Source organism: Gopherus flavomarginatus, chromosome 1 (genome assembly GCF_025201925.1).
Source record: "Gopherus flavomarginatus isolate rGopFla2 chromosome 1, rGopFla2.mat.asm, whole genome shotgun sequence".
Classification (NCBI taxonomy): domain Eukaryota; kingdom Metazoa; phylum Chordata; order Testudines; family Testudinidae; genus Gopherus; species Gopherus flavomarginatus.
The window spans coordinates 173,923,708-173,942,056 of record NC_066617.1 but is presented as its reverse complement, the minus strand read 5'-3'; the positions used below and the strand labels follow the sequence as shown (position 1 = coordinate 173,942,056).

The following is an 18,349-nucleotide window of genomic DNA, read 5'->3' as shown; positions in this document are numbered from 1 at the left end:
TTACATGAATAAGGTATGAAAAGATAAGAACCTTTATACACACTAAGGGCTCTATTGATTTAATTACATGCATTTCTAAACAGATTGTGTTTGTACCACCATAATGCTAAATGTAGACTAGCTCTTAGTCCTGGGTTTAGACAAGGGAATCATCCGCCACCTTAAACCTCTCTAGGTTAAAAGCAACAGGAAGAAATCAAATTGAAAATTCTAATGCACAGAAATGCTAAATCTTAAATAAAGATTAAAAATATTAATAATGTGATAATAAAAGGCATCGCCTACCCAGAAGACTTTGTAATCTTCCATTAAGTTTTATTTAGACAAGTCAGATGTCTTCAAGTCCGCAGGGCCTGACAAAACACATCCTAGAACACTTAAGGCACTGGCTGAGGAGATCTCTGAGCAGCCATTAGACATTATCTCTGAGAAACTGTGGAGAATAGGAGAGATCCCAGAGGTCTGAAAAAGGGCAAATATAGTAGCTATCTATAAAAAGGGGAATAAGGACAATCCAGGGAACTGTAGACCAGTAAGCTTAACTTTCAGTACTTGGAAAGATACCCGAGCAAATAATCACTTTGTAAGCACCTAGAAGATAAGGTGATAAGTAATAGTCAACATGGATCACATCAAACCAACCTAATATCCTCCTTTGACAGGGTACCAAGCCTTACGGATAAGGGGGGAAGCAGTGGAAGTGATATATCTATACATTAGTAAGGCTTTTGATATTGTCTCACATGACTTTCTCATAAGCAAACTAAGGAAATATAGCACAGACAAACCTACTATAAGGGAGGGGCTGCACAACTGATTGGAAAACTGTACTCAGTAGTTATTAATGGTTCACAGTTGAGCTGGAAGAGCATATCCAGCAGTATTCCACAGAGATTTTTCCTGAGTCCTGTTCTGTTCAATATCTTCATAAATGATTTGGATAATGACAGAAAGGGGACATTTTTAAAGTTTGTAAATAATACTGAGCTATGATGGTTTGCAGGTGCTTTGGGGAACAGGATTAGAATTCAAAATGATCTGGCCAAACTGGAGAAATGGTCGGAAGTAAATGGATGAAATTCAACGAGGACAAATGCAAAGTACTCCACTTAGGAAGGAACAATCAACTGCACAAATAGAAAATGGGAAATGACTGCCTAGGAAGGAGTAGTTCAGAAAAGGATCTAGCAGTTCTGGTGGATCTCAAACAAAATGACTCAGTGTAATTCTGTTGCAAAAAGAGGAAACATCATTCTGGGATGTTTCAGCAGGAGTGTTGTAAGCAAGACAAGAGCAGTAATTCTTCCACTCCATTCAATACTGATAATTGGAGAACTGCATCCAGTTCTGGACACTACATTTTGGAAAAGAGGTGGACAAACTAGAGAAAGTCCAGAGAAGAGCAACAAAAATAATTAAAGGTCTATGACCTACGAGGAAAGATTGAAGAAAAAAATTGGGTTTGTTGAGTCTGGAGAAGAGAAAACTAAGGGAGGACACGGTAACAGTCTTGATACATAAAAGGTTGTTATAAAAAGGAGGGTGATAAATTGTTCTCCTTATCCTCAAAGGTCAGGACAAATAGTAATGGGCTTAAATTGCAGAAAGGGAGATTTACGTCTGTCAGGGTTCCCTCTGCAATCAGAACTCTGAGGTACAGATATGGTGACCCGCATGAAAGACCCCCTAAGCTTATATTTCACCAATTTAGGTTAAAAACTTCTCCCCAAGGCACAAATTCCTTTCCTTGTGCTTGGATGGTATTGCTGCCACCACCAAGTGATTTAAACAACATTCAGGGAGGGGCCACTTGGAGCCCTATCCCCCAAAATATCCCCCAAGCCCATTCACTCCCTTTCCTGGGGAGGCTTGAGAATAGTATACTAACCAATTGGTTACAATGTGAGCACAGACCAAATATCTGGGTTTTAGGACACTGAAAATCAATCAGGTTCTTATAAGAATTTTATTTAAAAAAAAAGTAAAAGAATTACACCTGCAAAATCAGGATGGAAGGTAACTTTACAGAGTAGATACAAAGATTTAACACACAGAAGATTCCTCTCTGACTCTGCTTTCCAGCTACAAAACAAGAATGAAATTACCTTTTAGCATAGGCAAAATTCATAAGCTAAACCAAAAGATAATCTAACACATTTCCTTGCTTTACTTACAATTTTTGTAATCTTAGATGCTCATTTCAGTTCTGTTTTTAGGAGATTTTTTTTTCCTGCCCTGGTCTCTCTCTCTCAGAGCACAAAAAAACTTCCTCCACCCCTCAGATTTGATAGTATCTTCTTTTCCCATTGGTCCTTCTGGTCAGGTGCCAATTAGGTTAATTGAACTGATTGACCCCTTACAGGTAAGGGGATTCTGTACCTCTTGCAAGGAGGGATTTTATGTTACTGCATACATAAGGGTTGTTACCCTTCCATTTATATTTATGACAAGGTCAGACATCAGGAAAAACTAAGAGTTGTTGAGCACTGGAACAATTTACCTATGGAGGTTGTGGAATCTCTGTCATTGGAGGATTTTAAGAACAGGTTGGACAAACATATCAGGAATGATCTAGATCCTGCCTCAGTGCAGGGGACTGGACTAGATGACTTCCTGATGTTCTTTTCAGTCCTACGTTTCCATGATTGCACAAATTATTTTCTATATACCATGCCCAATTTTTGTTTAAATCTATACCTACTTTAAGAGTCTTTTACACTGTCAGAGCAACATAAGGGTTCCTAGAATATCAGGGTTGGAAGGGACCTCAGGAGGTCATCTAGTCTAACCCCCTGCTCAAAGCAGGGCCAATCCCCAGACAATTTTTTACCTCAGTTCCCTAAATGGTCTCCTCAGGGATTGAACTCACAACCCTGGGTTTAGCAGGCCAATGCTCAAACCACTGAGCTATCCCCTGTATAAAAGCGGCCTTAACTCATCCACTTTGAGCACATGTATCATCATATACATTTCACAACAAAAAAAATTACGCTACAGATTCAACTGGAAAAGCAGGAATAGAAAACATTACTTATGTGCAAATGAGATGACTGCTGTTGAGACCTTCATTTTTGCACTTCCGTACAGTTAAAATTAATTGTACAGTCTTAAGGTTGCATTAAGGGATGGTTCTGCACAGTAATTTTCTTTAAACTCTCTCTCTCTCTCTAGGCACATATATATATATAAATGTTCAGTGTTCACATTTAAATGTTTCCAGCTGGGTGTGGGCACTTACATCTAACTTTAAAAAATGAAGACTGATTCTGAATATTGTAGAATTCAGAAAAAAAATGAAGACTCCATAAAATCAAGTGATTTCTGGTCTTTCCACACCCATAAGTTTCTTGTTCTGATAAAGACACTTTTGGGGGGAGAAGGTTAGGCAGTGCATTCATAAGATACTCATCTTCCTCATGCATACTGCTCCAGCTTCCATTCTTGTCTAATCTCACACAGGAGCTAATGAGCCCACCAAAGCAGGAAGAGCTTCTTTAAGTTCTTAGATGGCCATTCACCATGCTCATGTTCAGAAGTGATTTTTCTAGTGTTTACTGATATTTAAAAGGCCAATTTAAAAAAAAATCAAGCAATGACAGTATTGCTTAGCAGGACTATGTCAATACCTATTCACTAACCTCCACTGTTTCTGCTGTAGCCTTTTTAACACAACTGATTAACATTTTTACAGCACGAAAAGGATTTTTACCTCCACCTTCCCAAACTCAAAATTGACTATAAAGACGGTTCAAACTTTACATTAAAAATGCCTTTGGCTAGTGACCAAGAATGCAAAACAACATGTCCAAAGGTGAAAGCTAAAGAAAATTATTAACTTGTAAAAACAAGGGTGTATTGCAGAAGCTGTGTTGAAACCTTGAGGTGCGCTTATGCTCTGAAGACTAACTACAAATGGCACTCTTATTAAACAGAGAATTCCTGTTCTTATTCAGTCATATCTACTTAAATGGTCAGCTTGTCATTTACTCCTGTTGACACTGCAAAACTTACTCGGATATAGACTAGCATTGTACTTAATAATACTAATGCATGAGAATGAATATAGTTCCAAATGTAGGAACAAATACTGCTGTTTCATGTGTACATCCCCAGTGACATCAATAAGATTGCACAATTTGACTCAGATGCCAGTTATAGTGCAGACCTTTCAGTTTGGAAACAGCTTTCTATTTGAAAACTAAGCAAATCTGATCTGGAAGTTACTGAAACTAAACAAATGTTTATTGCATTTTTACAGTCACCTGGTAGAGTAAGCATTATACTTTACAGTGGGCACAATCAGTGACTATGATAAATGGTGTAAGTGCAAAATTTTAGTGTATTACATGGGAACACATTTAAATCATACTGGGATTTACATTAACCTCCTCTTTACCATTTTGTTATTCTATTTGAAGTGTCCCAACAAAATTTGTCATACATATATCAATCCACATTGTTTATAATACTTCATTTGTCATAACATCGTATATCATCTGCAACTATGTACTATATTATAGTCAACAAGATGCACTACTTTGTTACTGTGCCAAACTTAACTTCCAGATTTAACCCCTTTTTCATGTTCATTTTTAGTTTGGACCTATTTTTAAAGCAGCTAGATTCTCCTAACATTCTATTACCCATTTTTCAAGTATCAGTGTTAATAGGCAATATAGAACACACTTTCAAAAAGTAACCTCCTTCATTGTATCAAACCTGGCTTTTGCTCTTTTCACAACATGAAATCTAATCTTCTCAAAGCCATTCCTGGTCTTCTATCTACCTACACAGCCTCCTACATCCTCTTTCAGATCATTATCATAACTTTCTCAATATCTTTGATGCTTTACTAATTGTTAAGAGCTCCACTCATCCAAAACTCTACCACCTTCACCTCCTTCCTTGACTCAGATGTCACATTTCCCCCCTTACAACCTGGAATTTAAGTATTTGAAGGATTAGAAAACATGCCTTATAGTGATAGACTCAAGCAGCTCAATTTATTTAGCTTAAAGTGAAGGTTGGGGTTATCTCCATACAGCCTGTCTATATGGGAAACAATATTTGAGAAGGGATTCTTCAGTCTAGCAGAGAAAGGTGTAACATGCTCCAATGGCTGGACAAATTCAAACTGGAAATAAGGCATCCATTTTGAAAAGTTAGAATAATTAACCATTGGAACACTTTACCAAGGTCATGGTGGATTCTCCATCACTGGCAACTTTTAAATCAAGGTTGGATGCTTTTCTAAAAGATCTGCTCTAGGAATTATTTAGGAGAAGTTCTGTAACCTGTGTTATATTGATCAAACTAAATCATCACAGACTCCCTTTGTGGCCTTTGAATCTATGAAAATAGAAACCCCCCCGTACTCTTTTGCCACATCTGACAGCTCTAGTAAGCTGATGTTAAGTTAAATGGGAAATCTAGCATGCAAACTTATGCCAGCCACATGGGGTTATCAAGGAAATACAGTACACAAATTCCATCATAGGGAGAGAAGGATAGATGAAGCTCTGCATTTGACTGTATGGCCAAGAGTTAGTTCATATTATTTTTGATGTTAAACTCCTGTAATTCTTTTATATGCTAGCCAAAAGCCTTTTATTGGGTGCATCTATATATTTATTGTCCTATGTTTGCTGAAACTAAAGTTTTGTCCTTCAACTGAATCTAATGTGCTAAGGGAAGATTAACTCAAAAATGAAATGTAATCTTTTAACTCAGCTTTTTTGTTCTGATTTTACTAAAATAATCTTGGAGCACAGAAGAGACCCCTCAACCTAATGAGAAGTGTCTACAGAAGTAGGTTATAAACAAAACTGGGTGATTCAGAAATACTTGTTATTTATAAGGGATATGACCCTTGAAAGATATTTAACTCATTAACTGTTCGTTGCCACAGCTGTTAGTAATAACTGGATTGTAGATTCACCTTTTTACTCAAGCAGGTAAATGGAGGACCATAAAAGAAATTCCATAAGCAATTAGAAAAACAGTACACATGGTAAAATTAAATCATGGGAAAGTATTTTTCCCCTCAAAAAAGGAGTTTGTCTCAGACCTTATAAAATGAAAGAAGGTTGGAAAGTTAGTTTGGGAAATGAATACTGTTAGTTTGTTCCCTTCCTTTGTACCTGGTGGAATGCTAACTTCTCTTCACCATCTACAGGGCTTGCTAAAGTAGATCTTCTGTGTTCTGTATTGTGCAAATTAATCTTTGATTAATAATCTGATTAAATAATTCGAGTTTGTTATTTGACAATGTCCAACCCTTATTAAATTTAAACACACAAGATCATTTTCATTTTTGTAGACAAAGGAGTGGGTGAGATAATTTGGAGATTAGAACTTCAGAAGAGGAAATATTTCAGTTATTTTGCTAACCTGTGTTACTAATTTAGTGTTTGTTCTTCAGATGCTTTTGTTTTCTAAGCCTGCATCAAGTTGCATTTTCCTACTTTTGCATCCTCATGAATAGGTCAGTAGCAGTGTAAGATGAAGTTAGTTAAATACTTACCCATTTTCCCACTACAAGGGACTACTTTGTTTTAAAGAATGGGATAGAACCTAGAATAAAATTCTATAAACAAGAATCAGCCAGACTACCTTTATCCTGGGAAAATTTAAACACAATTAGGGAACCAGGAAAGCAAGTTATTTTCCCTATAGTAAAATCCTCCAAACTCTACCATGCAGCCATCTGAATAGGTCATGGGTATGTCTGTCTCCAGAACACAGCCCATATGAAACACTTGAGTAGCCCTCTTCTGAGACTGGTTATTCAGGCCTTCCTCTGGTCTACAGACAAATTCTGGAAAGACATGAGTTTGAGTAACTTCCTTTGTACACGTGCGGAGAATGTAAATCTCCTCCGCCCTTTCTTGGATATCTATACTGACTTCCTTCTTATTTCACAGCATTAAGAGAAAGATCTACTCTAAAAGATTTTCCCATTTGCCTCCAATTCCTCAATTGCTTATTTTCCTGTACATTACAAATGCTCTTTAAAAACTGGCTTTTTTTCACAATGGTTAACAGATCATGGCTTTTCAATAAGTTTGTGGAGGAGATGGTATAATGGGATAGCCTAATTTTGGCAATTAATTGATCTTTGACTATTAGCAGTAAATATGCCCAATGGCCTGTGATGAGATGTTAGATGGGGTGGGATCTGAGTTACAGAGAATTCTTTCCTGGGTGCTGGCTGGTGAGTCTTGCCCACATGCTCAGGGTTTAGCTGATCATATTGGAGGTCGGGAAGGAATTTTCCTCCAGGGCAGATTGGCTGAGGCCCTGGGAGGGTTTCGCCTTCCTCTGCAGTGTGGGGCAAGGGTTACTTACCAGAAGATTCTCTGCATCTTGAAGTCTTCAAACCATGATTTGAGGACTTCAATGGCTCAGACACAGTTTTGATACAGGACTGGGTGGGTGAGATTCTGTGGCCTGCATTGTGCAGGTCAGACTAGATGATCACAATGGTCCCTTCTGACCTTAAAGTCTATGATTCTATGATAATCGCCTTACCTGCTGAAACAACCTTTCATTGCAACTGATTTAGTTTCAAAACTATTCATATCTCAGAATTCATTCTCTCTGGTGTATAATTCTTTCCCTACCTACAAGTCAAATTTTATTCACTTATCCTACCGGTTTCCCTATATTGACCCATTCTCCCATATTTAGTATTCAGTTACTAGGCAAGCTGCACCTTAGTCTGTTTTTGTTCCTCAAGTGCATGCCTTGGATGACAAACTTGGCTTCCTGCACCTCTCTCTAGATGGAACTATGCAACCCTACCACAGGATATCTTGGCCTTATCCCCCATTTCACAACTATGTTAATCTGATTGGCCCAAATGAGTGACACCTGTAAGCTTTCTTCTTCAGAATCCTGTGAATGTGGTTGATTAAAAAGACAAAAAACAGCTTATTTAAAACCAAGCATTATTTCTTCACCTAAACATAGCATGAAGAGCACAAGGTTAAAGCAAAAGTCTACATGTATGATTCCCTTTACCTAATACTTAATCTTTCATTGTAAATTTTGATATGTTTTATCTAGACTAGCTACATCCATATCTAACTGGAAGATGCATGCTTGTGTGTGACGCTCTGCATGCTTGTCAACTCTCACTGAGCAGCCAAGTCCTGCCCCACCCACAACACATACACTTCCCAAAGGAATCTTCAAGGTTTTGGATCCTTTGATCCTAGGCTTAGCCATGGGAGAAGTTAACCATTCTATTCTGGATGGAACTAGATAACTGGCACTCTCCAATAAAACCCTATCCCCATGTTTTCCCTCAAGGATTTTTATCCATGTCATTATTTTGTCTTTCCTGTTAAGTTCTTTTAACAACCCTTTTGATTCAAGTCTATGCACTCAGGCAGGATATTACCACACAGGTAATCTTAGGGGTATACTATTTGTAAAAACCAAACAAAAAGCCCCAACACATTCTCCTTATCACTTTTCACTTCTATGTCACAAGTTTTGTTTGTACTTGCACAATACATTCTAATCTACATCTGTGTGTTTACACATATAAATGCTTCAATGTAGACACTCACTATTGGGTGGGGAAGGGTTCTCCCATTGCTGTAGTTCATCTGCCTCCCCAAGAGACTGAAGTGAGGTTGACAAAAGAATTCTCCCATTGATTTAGCAAGTCTACACTGAGGGTTAGGTTAGCATAATTACCTCTCAGTGGTGTAGATTTTTTGCACCCTTGAGACACAAAGCTATGCTGATATAGGCACCATCCCATAGACCAGGGGGTTCTCAAACTTCATTGCACTGCGACCCCCTTCTGACAACAAAAATTACTTTGTGATCCCAGGAGGAGGACCAAAGCCTGAGCTTCACCGCTCTGGTGGGGGCTGGGGGAGGAAGAGAGGGGGCAAAGCTGAAGCTCAAGGGCTTCATCCCCAGGCAGGGGGCCTGCAACCTGAGCCCGGCCACCCAGGACTGAAGCCTTCAGGCAGTGGTTTTGGCCCTGGGCAGTGGGGCTCAGGCTTCAGCACCAGGCCCTAGCAAGTCTAAGCCAGCCCTGGCAACCCCATTCAAAGGGGGTCACAACACACTTTGGGGTCCCCACCCACACTTTGAGAACCACTGCCACAGACAGACTGATGAGTGATTTAGTTTTGTATGGATGTTATACTATATAGTATCATACTGTGTGCCAAGTAATGATAGATACTGTGGTCAAATAATTTTATCAGGCACATTCCCAAAAAGATCAAACTCACTTTATATTAACAACAAAGACAATGTTTTATTGAACAAATCTATGTACAGTACAAAAAGGTTTTTAAAATGAAACACTACTGTTGATTTATTGCAGTTTGATGGCTCAGTTTTAATTTGTACTCTTATATAAATGAAAAGTAAAATAATTTAACATTCAACAAGGAAGCACTGATTTCCTTTCTTGCTGAACCTTTAATAGCTTTTACAAATTAACAGAGTCCCAAAATGCATACACTGCATTTAGTCAGAAAGGTGTTATACAGTACCAAATAAATTAAAAAAACAACACTACTACCCCTTTAAGTCTTCCATCCATACCACTGATGTTAAACAAGAAAAGTAAATGAGTACAGCTGAACCTTCACTGTGATATTAAAATCACAAATTTAATGTTATAAATTATCCAAACTATACAATTTATAGTTTGTTTTTTTTAATGAATATGGCTAAATAACCCAAGTACCAGTAACCTTTCCCCACGGATATGACCATTTTCAACCTACTTAGCACAATTTGTGGAGGGTGCCTATCAAGCAGCAACTTTTGAAAATTAGAATTTACATGATCTTTATAATGGAGTGGGTTCAAGTAGTAACAGATGAGCTCTAGAAAACCAACCACCAAGTCAAACCAAGTTAAGTCCACTTGGAGGAAGATGATTAAAATATGATAATCTGCACAAAAAGCACACAGACCTTGATCCAGCAAAGCACTTTGGTGCATGAATAAACTAAGCACATCAATACTGCCATTAACTTCAATGGGACTATTTGCATGCTTAAATTTACACATATTCTTTGCTGGATCAAAACCATATATCAATGTTGGAGTAAGTGTATTTTAAGTTACACAATCTGACACTTAGTCTTGGAAAAAAACAAATCCTAGATTTGGAACTTTTTTAAACTCTAAAAATTGCCAACTCAATTTAGGATGGTGTCTTAAATGTCTCTGAATCCTATAAACCATGTATAATATCCCACACATTAGAAATATATTTTATTTTCAAATTATAGTTACTTAATACTTCAACTGAGTATGCCAACAGGTAACATTTTACAGAAGGGACAACTACATGTCTTGAACTAAAATCTGTACTTCAAAATGTTACCTGCCACTTACTTTAAGTGTTCACCTAAGTGAAATAAAATCTAGATTTTTCAAAATTATATATACTGAACACCTGATATAAACAGACGGTTGTGAGCAACACAAGCATCTTTAAACAAAAAATGAGTTCAACAGGTAGAAAAATTATGGTCACAGTTTTATGCATGTACATAGATGCCCAAAAGCTACACTTTAAATCAAGAAAATACAAATCCCAATCATGTTTTTGAAGCAACACGTGGCACTTTAGTACCAACAAAAAAGCATCAAAGATTAAGTACACTTAAAGATTTAATACGTTTTTTTTTCATATCTACTGACCAGTTTTCAAGTTTTTATAACGTAAGACTCTAAAATAACCTTTATTTTTTCCAGATTTAAGCAATTTAACTAGACTAAAACTGAAGGTAAAAAACAAAGGGGAGCCTGGGAATATTCTGAAGAAGATAACCAGGCTCTTAAAAGTTAGTTGGGTAAAAATTTCACAGTAGATAAGTGGAAGTATGGAAATGCATTTGACTGACTTGCTCCCTTAGTTTCATTTATTTAAAAAGCTAATAAATTTTACACACGATGTACTTTATCTTGTAAATATAAAGCAGAAAATGTGTTCTTTGGTGCCTCAAATGTCATGCAGATCTTTCTAGAAGCGCCCCAGACATTGGTATTAATGTAATGCGCACATAGCTGTGATCATAATTTTATACCCTTTTACTTTTGGCCAAATCCAAGTTAGAGAAGCATTTTCTAGGACTGAAGTAGTAAGAATCTGAGTTAGCATTCTTTTTTTCCCTAAGCGAGGGGAAGAGGAGGGAGAAGTTACATGAACATCTATTTGATTTTACAGAGGATTACTAGCAGAGTCATTTTTCAACTATAGTGTTTTAAGTGCCGGAAATAGTTAACAGCCTACTTTACAATGAAACCTTTCTCTGTTTGCAAATGTCAGTTGTTGCTACAATGAACAGATCCTGTATCCATATTTTTAACCGGTATCAATTCTTACATAATCTGTTGAGTAAGCAAACTGACTGCCTTACTATACTGTACACACGTTGTGATGAATCATTCAATGAGCAAACTAATTGAGCTGAGAAAGCCCTTCTGTGTTGTCCTAGATAACTGTGAAAATTTGACTCATGCCACTGTTATCAACCACACCTGCTGCCTCTGAACGTACCCAAGCATCTAGCCTACAGCACCAAGCAGGGTCCGAAATAAATGTAGTTTGTATGATCTACAAAACAAGGTAGTATTGTTAGTGGGTAATTTTTCATTGTAGTTGAAAATCTGAGCACTTGCAACATTCTCTGTTGATGAAAACTCTACTCCTGGGGGAATTCTGCGCCTCTGTGCATGCGCAGAATTTATGTCCCCTGCAGATTTTTTTGCTTCCCTACAGAAAAAATGATTTTCTGACAGGGAAGCTACAAGAGCAATCATGAGACCCTGCCTAGCAATATGTTTCGGGTGCCCAGGGAAGCTAGCAGAAAGTAAATCACTGGAGGGCCAGAGCCAGGACTGGGGAAAACCCAGCTGATGACACCTACCCTGTGCCGGGTTTAGCTGCTAGTCCCAGCTGGGCTGGGGAGGATGGGACTTCCTCTTCCTCTGCATAGCATCTGGGGCTGTGTCAGACCCACTCCAATTTCTCCCCGGGCTGTAGAAAGCTCTGAAAATTCACTCCTTCACGCTTCCGGCACCCATCGCTCCTCAGCTGCAGGGGGGAGGGTTAACTGTACAGGGAGCTGCTGCTCCCCAATCCACACCACTCCCTTGCATCCAGACCCTCTCAGACCCTCCTGCTGAGCCTCACCCCCCACCTACTCACCCAAAACCCACTCCCTCTGCACCTGGACAACCTCGACGAAACACCAACACCTGAAATCTCACCCTACCAAGCCCCAAGCAGCTGCTCGTGGATCCCTACCCCACTGAGCTCCAGTCCCCCAGCATCTGGATCCCCCGTTAAGCCACACCAAGAGCCCCCACTGAGATTCCCCCCGCACTGAACCCCAACCACCTTCACCTGGACTCCCTCTGCAGAAACCCATTACCGTTGCCAAACCCCCCCCCCCTCCAAGAAGCCCCTCTGCATCCAGGTCTCTCCCACACCCAGATCCCCCACTGAGCTGCCCGCACTCAAATCGCCCCACAGAGAAATCTCTCAACCCAAACCTGGATTCCCCCACACTAAGCCCCTCCACACTTGGATCCTGCCTTGCCAAGTCTGCCTGCCCACACCTGGTGCACCTGGCATGGAGGGGCAGGACTCTGGGCTATTTCTAGGGCAAGTCCTGTCCTTGCACTGTGTTAGGGATGGGTGCAGCCTCATTGCCGAGTCCGTAGCGTGGGGTGGAAGGGGAGCTTCACAGTGATCTACCATTTCCTGTGCTCTCCAATGCCATGCTGGAGCCTCCACATTTATTTCACAAATAAAATTTGCAGAATTTTAACATTGTGTGTGGAATTCTTAATTTTTTGGCACAGAATTTAATTTTTGATGCACAATACCCTCATGAGTAAAACTCAGGAATGCCTTTTTGTTGTGTATGTCTTTATGCCTGTTACATAGAGGCGACATTGAAACTTTCCATCCTTACAGACTAATTCTGGATGTCACTTTTACCAGCAATCTTTTGCTGGCCAAACTTTGCTTTACATTGCTGAGCTTTTGCATTCGTTTCTGATAAGGACAACCACCTTTTTCAGAGAGACTGCTACTGCTGGCTGTACTGTGTTTTAAGGTTGACCTGTTAACATTTTCCCATTCCTCCTTTACATGATAGAGCATTACTTGGTAAATCAAAACTCAGTGCTGCATCACTGCAGGATGCTGAGTTTCTTCCTGATCTATTTTTGCTAATAACTGACATTCTTTGCTTTGTCTTCTGTTGTTCTATCTTCATTTAATTCACATTTTTCATGGACAGAATTGAACAGAGATGCTTTCCTATCAGTCATACTAAGAACTGAAGGATCTTTATATTTGGATATTTTAGCATTATACTCCAGCTCAAATTCACCTTTCTTCACTCCGTGCATACATTTATTTTTTAGCCTCAATCTGTACATGTTAGCCCCAGCAGCTGCTGTACACATTACTTGTGTTAAATATCTCAGGGCTGGTCTACACTAGGGGGCGAAACCAATCTAAAGTACGCAACTTCAGCTATGTGAATAGCGTAGCTGAAGTGAGAGTATCTTAGATCGAGTTATCTACCGTCCTCACGGCACGGGATCGACGTCCACGGCTCCCCATCGACTCCGCTACCGCTGTTCGCATTGGTGGAGTTCCGGAGTCGACAGGAGCTTGTTCGGGGATCGATATATCAAGTCTAGATGAGATGTGATATATCGATGCCCGAGAAATCTATTGCTACCCACCGATATGGCCGGTAGTGAAGACATAGCCTCAGTGTCTGTAAGGGACTTTTTATTTAACATTTCCATAAAATCAGTATGTGTAGTTTTGTCCTATACTTTAAGTGGGCTTTTAAGTGCATCTGAATTGTGTCTTGTACAGCAGACATATCTAATATCAGACTGTTGATACAATTTTCATTGTATATTCTGTACTTTAACTTTTTGGCTATTGGTACACACTGTCCATTTTAGACTTCTCTACACTCTTCATTTTGGATTCTGAACGCAAGTTTATTAAATGACCTCCATGATTTTTTGTTAAAGACACAAAGTTTGAAAAAAATGTCCATTTCCTCCATCAGATTTTTATCCATACCATGAACATAAATGTAACGTCTCTGTAAATTAAATCTTCTTAATAATGTGGAGCAAGTCCCTTTCAACTTGCAGGGATAGGAAGGGTTTCTCTTATTACATCTTTTTAATCCAGTGGCACAGGTTACAGTGGTGTTTCTTTCTCTAAGGCAACAGCCACTCCTCTTCTCTGCCTGCTCAGCTGAGTGTTTTATTTTTCTTAAGAGCTTATGTCAGACACACTCTGCTGCTGTTCTTTGATCATACACTGGGAATTCATGGGCTTTCTGGATAACTGGTACTTTGGGGAGTTTGTAGCAACCTTTCGGGACTCAAAACCTGCACAGCTCCTACTAGTCCTCTGAGTTCTAGCTAGAAAATGTGCTTTGTCTTTTATCAAGGTCACATTTTTCTTTAGTAATTTGAGTCTGCTTTATGATTAAGGCCATCTGGGAAACAGCAAACTGATGCTTCTTCATGTAGTGTTTTCTCACACCACTCCTCAGTTGAATCATCTTCCCACAACATTTAATCAGGCACCTGTGAAACAGATTAAGTTTGTTAGATTTCATTTTGTTCCCATGCAAATAGTGCTTTAAATTGGAATTTTGCTTCAGTTTGTCAACATGCCTAGTTCTGAACATGCAAGTAGAAAATGCATAGACTAAACTAACCAACTCTGTCTTGTCTGAATGCGCTCTCAAAGCTGTCTGCTGATTTTCAACTCATTTCTTTTCCTAAACTCTTAGTTTGATTGAGTTTATCTTCCGGTTTATTAAAATACTTGGTTTTTATTCACATCATTACCATTCAATTCTAGTACAGGTTCGAGTACAGTGGAATTTGTTATGTGCTCTATTTGTCTTTTTTAAAATCTGTTCTGCCTTGAGGTCTGTTTCCAAGGACCATTTCTCTTAGTTTCTATCGCTAAACGTATGCATATAGAAGCATTGTAAGACTTACTTTCATCATCTGAATCAAATCCAAACAGCGTCTGACATTTCTTTTGTGCAAGGTGAGCCTCAAGTGCTTCTGAGTTACAGTAGGTGGTCAGGCAGTTCCCACATCTAAATCTTTCTGTTGATTTGCTACAAGCTTTATCTTGCTCAGAATGGGAATCTATTTTATCAGTTAAAGTTTTTCTACGTTTTGGCATGCTAATGTATCGTTCATCAAGGTAACTTGGAGGCAACGGTCTAACATATGGTTTTGTCACAATTAAGCCATATGAAGTATTTTCAGTTGTCTGATTTGGTTTCGAAGGTGACTGAGAGACTGCAGCAGTATTGTTTTGTGGTACATCATTGCTGTTCTGTAAAACAGGTATTGACCCATTTTCTGTCCTTGTTTCATCTGCCACTCTGTCCAAAGCTGCATCTGATGAAGCTGAACACGTCTGCTCCAGTTCAATGTGCCCATTGACCAGTTGGTCACGAACATTACAGTTTTCAGTTTTTGGCTGTACTATAGGCATCTTTTGGTCTATCAAGCTTAAAACTGTAGCAGTAACAGATGAATTTTCACTCCCATTCTGAGTTACATTGTATGCTTTCTTCTCAATACTCTGGATATATGTCTTTGGTTCTGTAGAGTCTTTCCTTGCCTTCCAAGTTGGAACTGGTAAATCTACAGCTTCTTTTTCGCTACTAGAAGCATCTTTTTCTTGAAAACCACAAAGCGACTCCGATAGAGTATCTGACAAATTTTTTTCATTTATTTCAGAACACTCCGTTTTGTTTAAATAATGCTGAGCCTCATGTTCATACAGCAAAGGAAGCTCTTCAAAAAGCTCGCAGCACTCTGCAAAATTGCACTGAGCTTTAAAAACACTGTGACTTTTCGTATGCTCTGCAAGCTCAGTGGACAGCTTAAATCTCTGATTACAGTTAAAATGTAAACAAAAGTAAACATTTGGATATACGTGTCGCTTCAGGTGGTCTATGAAATGCTGAGAATCTGCAAACTTTCTCTGACAGAACCGACATTTTCCTTTATTCCACTTCATTATATGCTGCTGCACCTTCAGATCAGCTGGGTGAGCTTTTCTTGCATGTTTATTGAGAAATCTTATCTTTTTAAACACTCTAATGCAACTGTTGGCAGGGCACTTGAAGTTACCTTCTTGATCCATAACATCCGGATCCTTTTGAGAGCACAAAGCTCCATTTACTTTATGAAGTATAGGAGACTCTTGACTTGGGCTACTGCCACCCTCAGCCAAACCCTCTGTAGTTAAAGGCTCAGGAGTATTATTTAAACAGCTGTCACAACTACCGTTTTCAACAACATTATCCTGTTGGCTTACATGATTTTCAGCCACATCCAATTCCTGGTCATGGTTTTGTAGTTCCATATCAGTACTTGGAACTACTGCAACCTCTGATTCATTACCTTTAGAACTGTTAGAATTCCCATTTTCAAAAGAGACTGACGCATGAGAGCAATTTACTTCATTTAAAGCAGGGGTTTCCTGATCATCATGATGGGTAGCAGCAAGATGCTGTCTTTGTATTTTCTTGACATGATTCCTTAAGTGCTTCAGCATGATTCCTCTTTGCCTGAATTTCCTACAGCATATTACACATGAAAAACTGCCTTTTTTCTGGTGAGCCTGTGCATGCCTCACAATGTGACCACCAAGAAATTCCCTGTTGCATAATGCACAACGGTGTCTTGGTACATTATGATCTATTTTAGATGCTGCAAGAGCTACATGGTTCTTTCTGGCATGACCATTAGATTGGTCTTCAGAGGGGTCTTCAGGGTCAAGTTCCCCATTACTTAGATCTGTTAAAGAGATTTCTTCACTCAAAGCCTGACGTTCCATCGGCTTCTCTGTATTAGCAACAGAATTTTCCAGTGTACTTGCACCTAAGCCAACAGATGCTTTGTCCCTCAACAGTGACAAACAATTCTGCTTGATCATCAAAAAATTCCAAAACTCAGGATCAAAAAACAAACCTTTCTTCAAAATTGGAAGCAACTCAAAACGTACACGGTTCTGAACAGAACTAGTGTGCTCATTATACTCTTCATCTGCACATTTATATAGATGTTCAACAGTGTAATATGATTCTAAGGTGCGCTCAAGAAAAAAAATAGAAAGCGCACAAATTCTGAGTATCTCCAAGTCATTTGGCAAAAAATGAGCAATCGTTTTATATATGAGACATTTCATAATTGGATCGTCACGAAGGTCCAACTGCAGAGCACAGCCACATATTTCAACACAAATCTGCAAACCATCGTCTCCAACCTGCAGAAAAGAAATTAACATTAATTATACATCATCCCCTACTTTTATTGTTGGTTTGCAACAGAGGCACGTTTGAATGCAAAATAAAACAAAAGCAACAAAAATTCAGTTCTAAAACAATATTTGAATTTCCACCTAACAACTTGGTATTAAAATATTTCAAAGGTAAGTAGAATTCAGAAGGCATCTCAGTTGTTAATGAAAATGTTTAAACTTGCAAAGATCTCCAAAAGCAGATTTTATTAAATGATATATAAATAAAGCAATAAAATAAACTACAGCTATGCTGAGCATAACATTTGGCTTGCACTGCAGGCTGCATATCTAGTGCTGTCAACAAAGCTTCGGATACTTCTGCACTGCACACTTGTGTCAAAGAGACAGCGGGATAACCGTTGGGCATGTTTTAGTTTCAATTTAGAGAACTGCACGCAAAGGACCATGGTGCAAAACACTATTCTGCCATCCGTATCCTGATTAATTGGTCTATATTTCATAATATAACTGAGCATATTCTAAATATGCTTTCACACACTTGAGGGAAAGAAAAATATAATGCAGTGTTTTGGTCAAGGTTTCCTGAAGCTTGGGCTCTCTACATCTGTCCCCATTTTGACTCATTTAACTTGTACTGCATAAAAAATGAAAACTACAAATGTGGGCATAACTTTTCAAAGGTGACAAGTGATTTTGGGTGCCCAAACTGACTTATCATAATGGCCTGACATTTCAGAAATGGTGAGCTATCACCCTGAAAAATACTGACAACTTGAAATTTAAGCTAGGCCCTTAACTGAAATTTATAATTAAGATGTGCTTCTGAAAATGCCTCCTATCTGAGATATAAAATAATTTGATAAAGGAAAAAAATTGGGAACAAGTTTTTATCATAGCTATATGTTGCATACATCTTCAATATCTATGTATCAACAAGTACATACATATTAACATATTGGTTGGGGCATTTAAAAATCTAAATAGCACTTGAGTGTTTAGTCAAATCTT

At 38.7% G+C, this 18,349-nt stretch overlaps 1 protein-coding gene across 4 annotated transcripts in view; it reads right to left on the bottom strand.

Annotated features, from left to right (window-relative positions):
• Positions 1-9,257: 9,257 nt before the first annotated feature.
• Positions 9,258-18,349, bottom strand: part of ZNF654 (zinc finger protein 654) — a 61,629-nt gene continuing 52,537 nt past the window's right edge. For all 4 annotated transcript variants that reach the window (XM_050957058.1, XM_050957070.1, XM_050957069.1 and 1 more), the window contains exons 8-9: positions 15,052-17,344; positions 9,258-14,628 (exon numbers count right to left, since the gene is read on the bottom strand). In XM_050957058.1, coding sequence (XP_050813015.1) covers positions 14,621-14,628; positions 15,052-17,344 — 2,301 coding nt within the window. In that variant the 3' untranslated portion in view covers positions 9,258-14,620. The remainder of the gene's footprint in view (positions 14,629-15,051; positions 17,345-18,349) is intronic.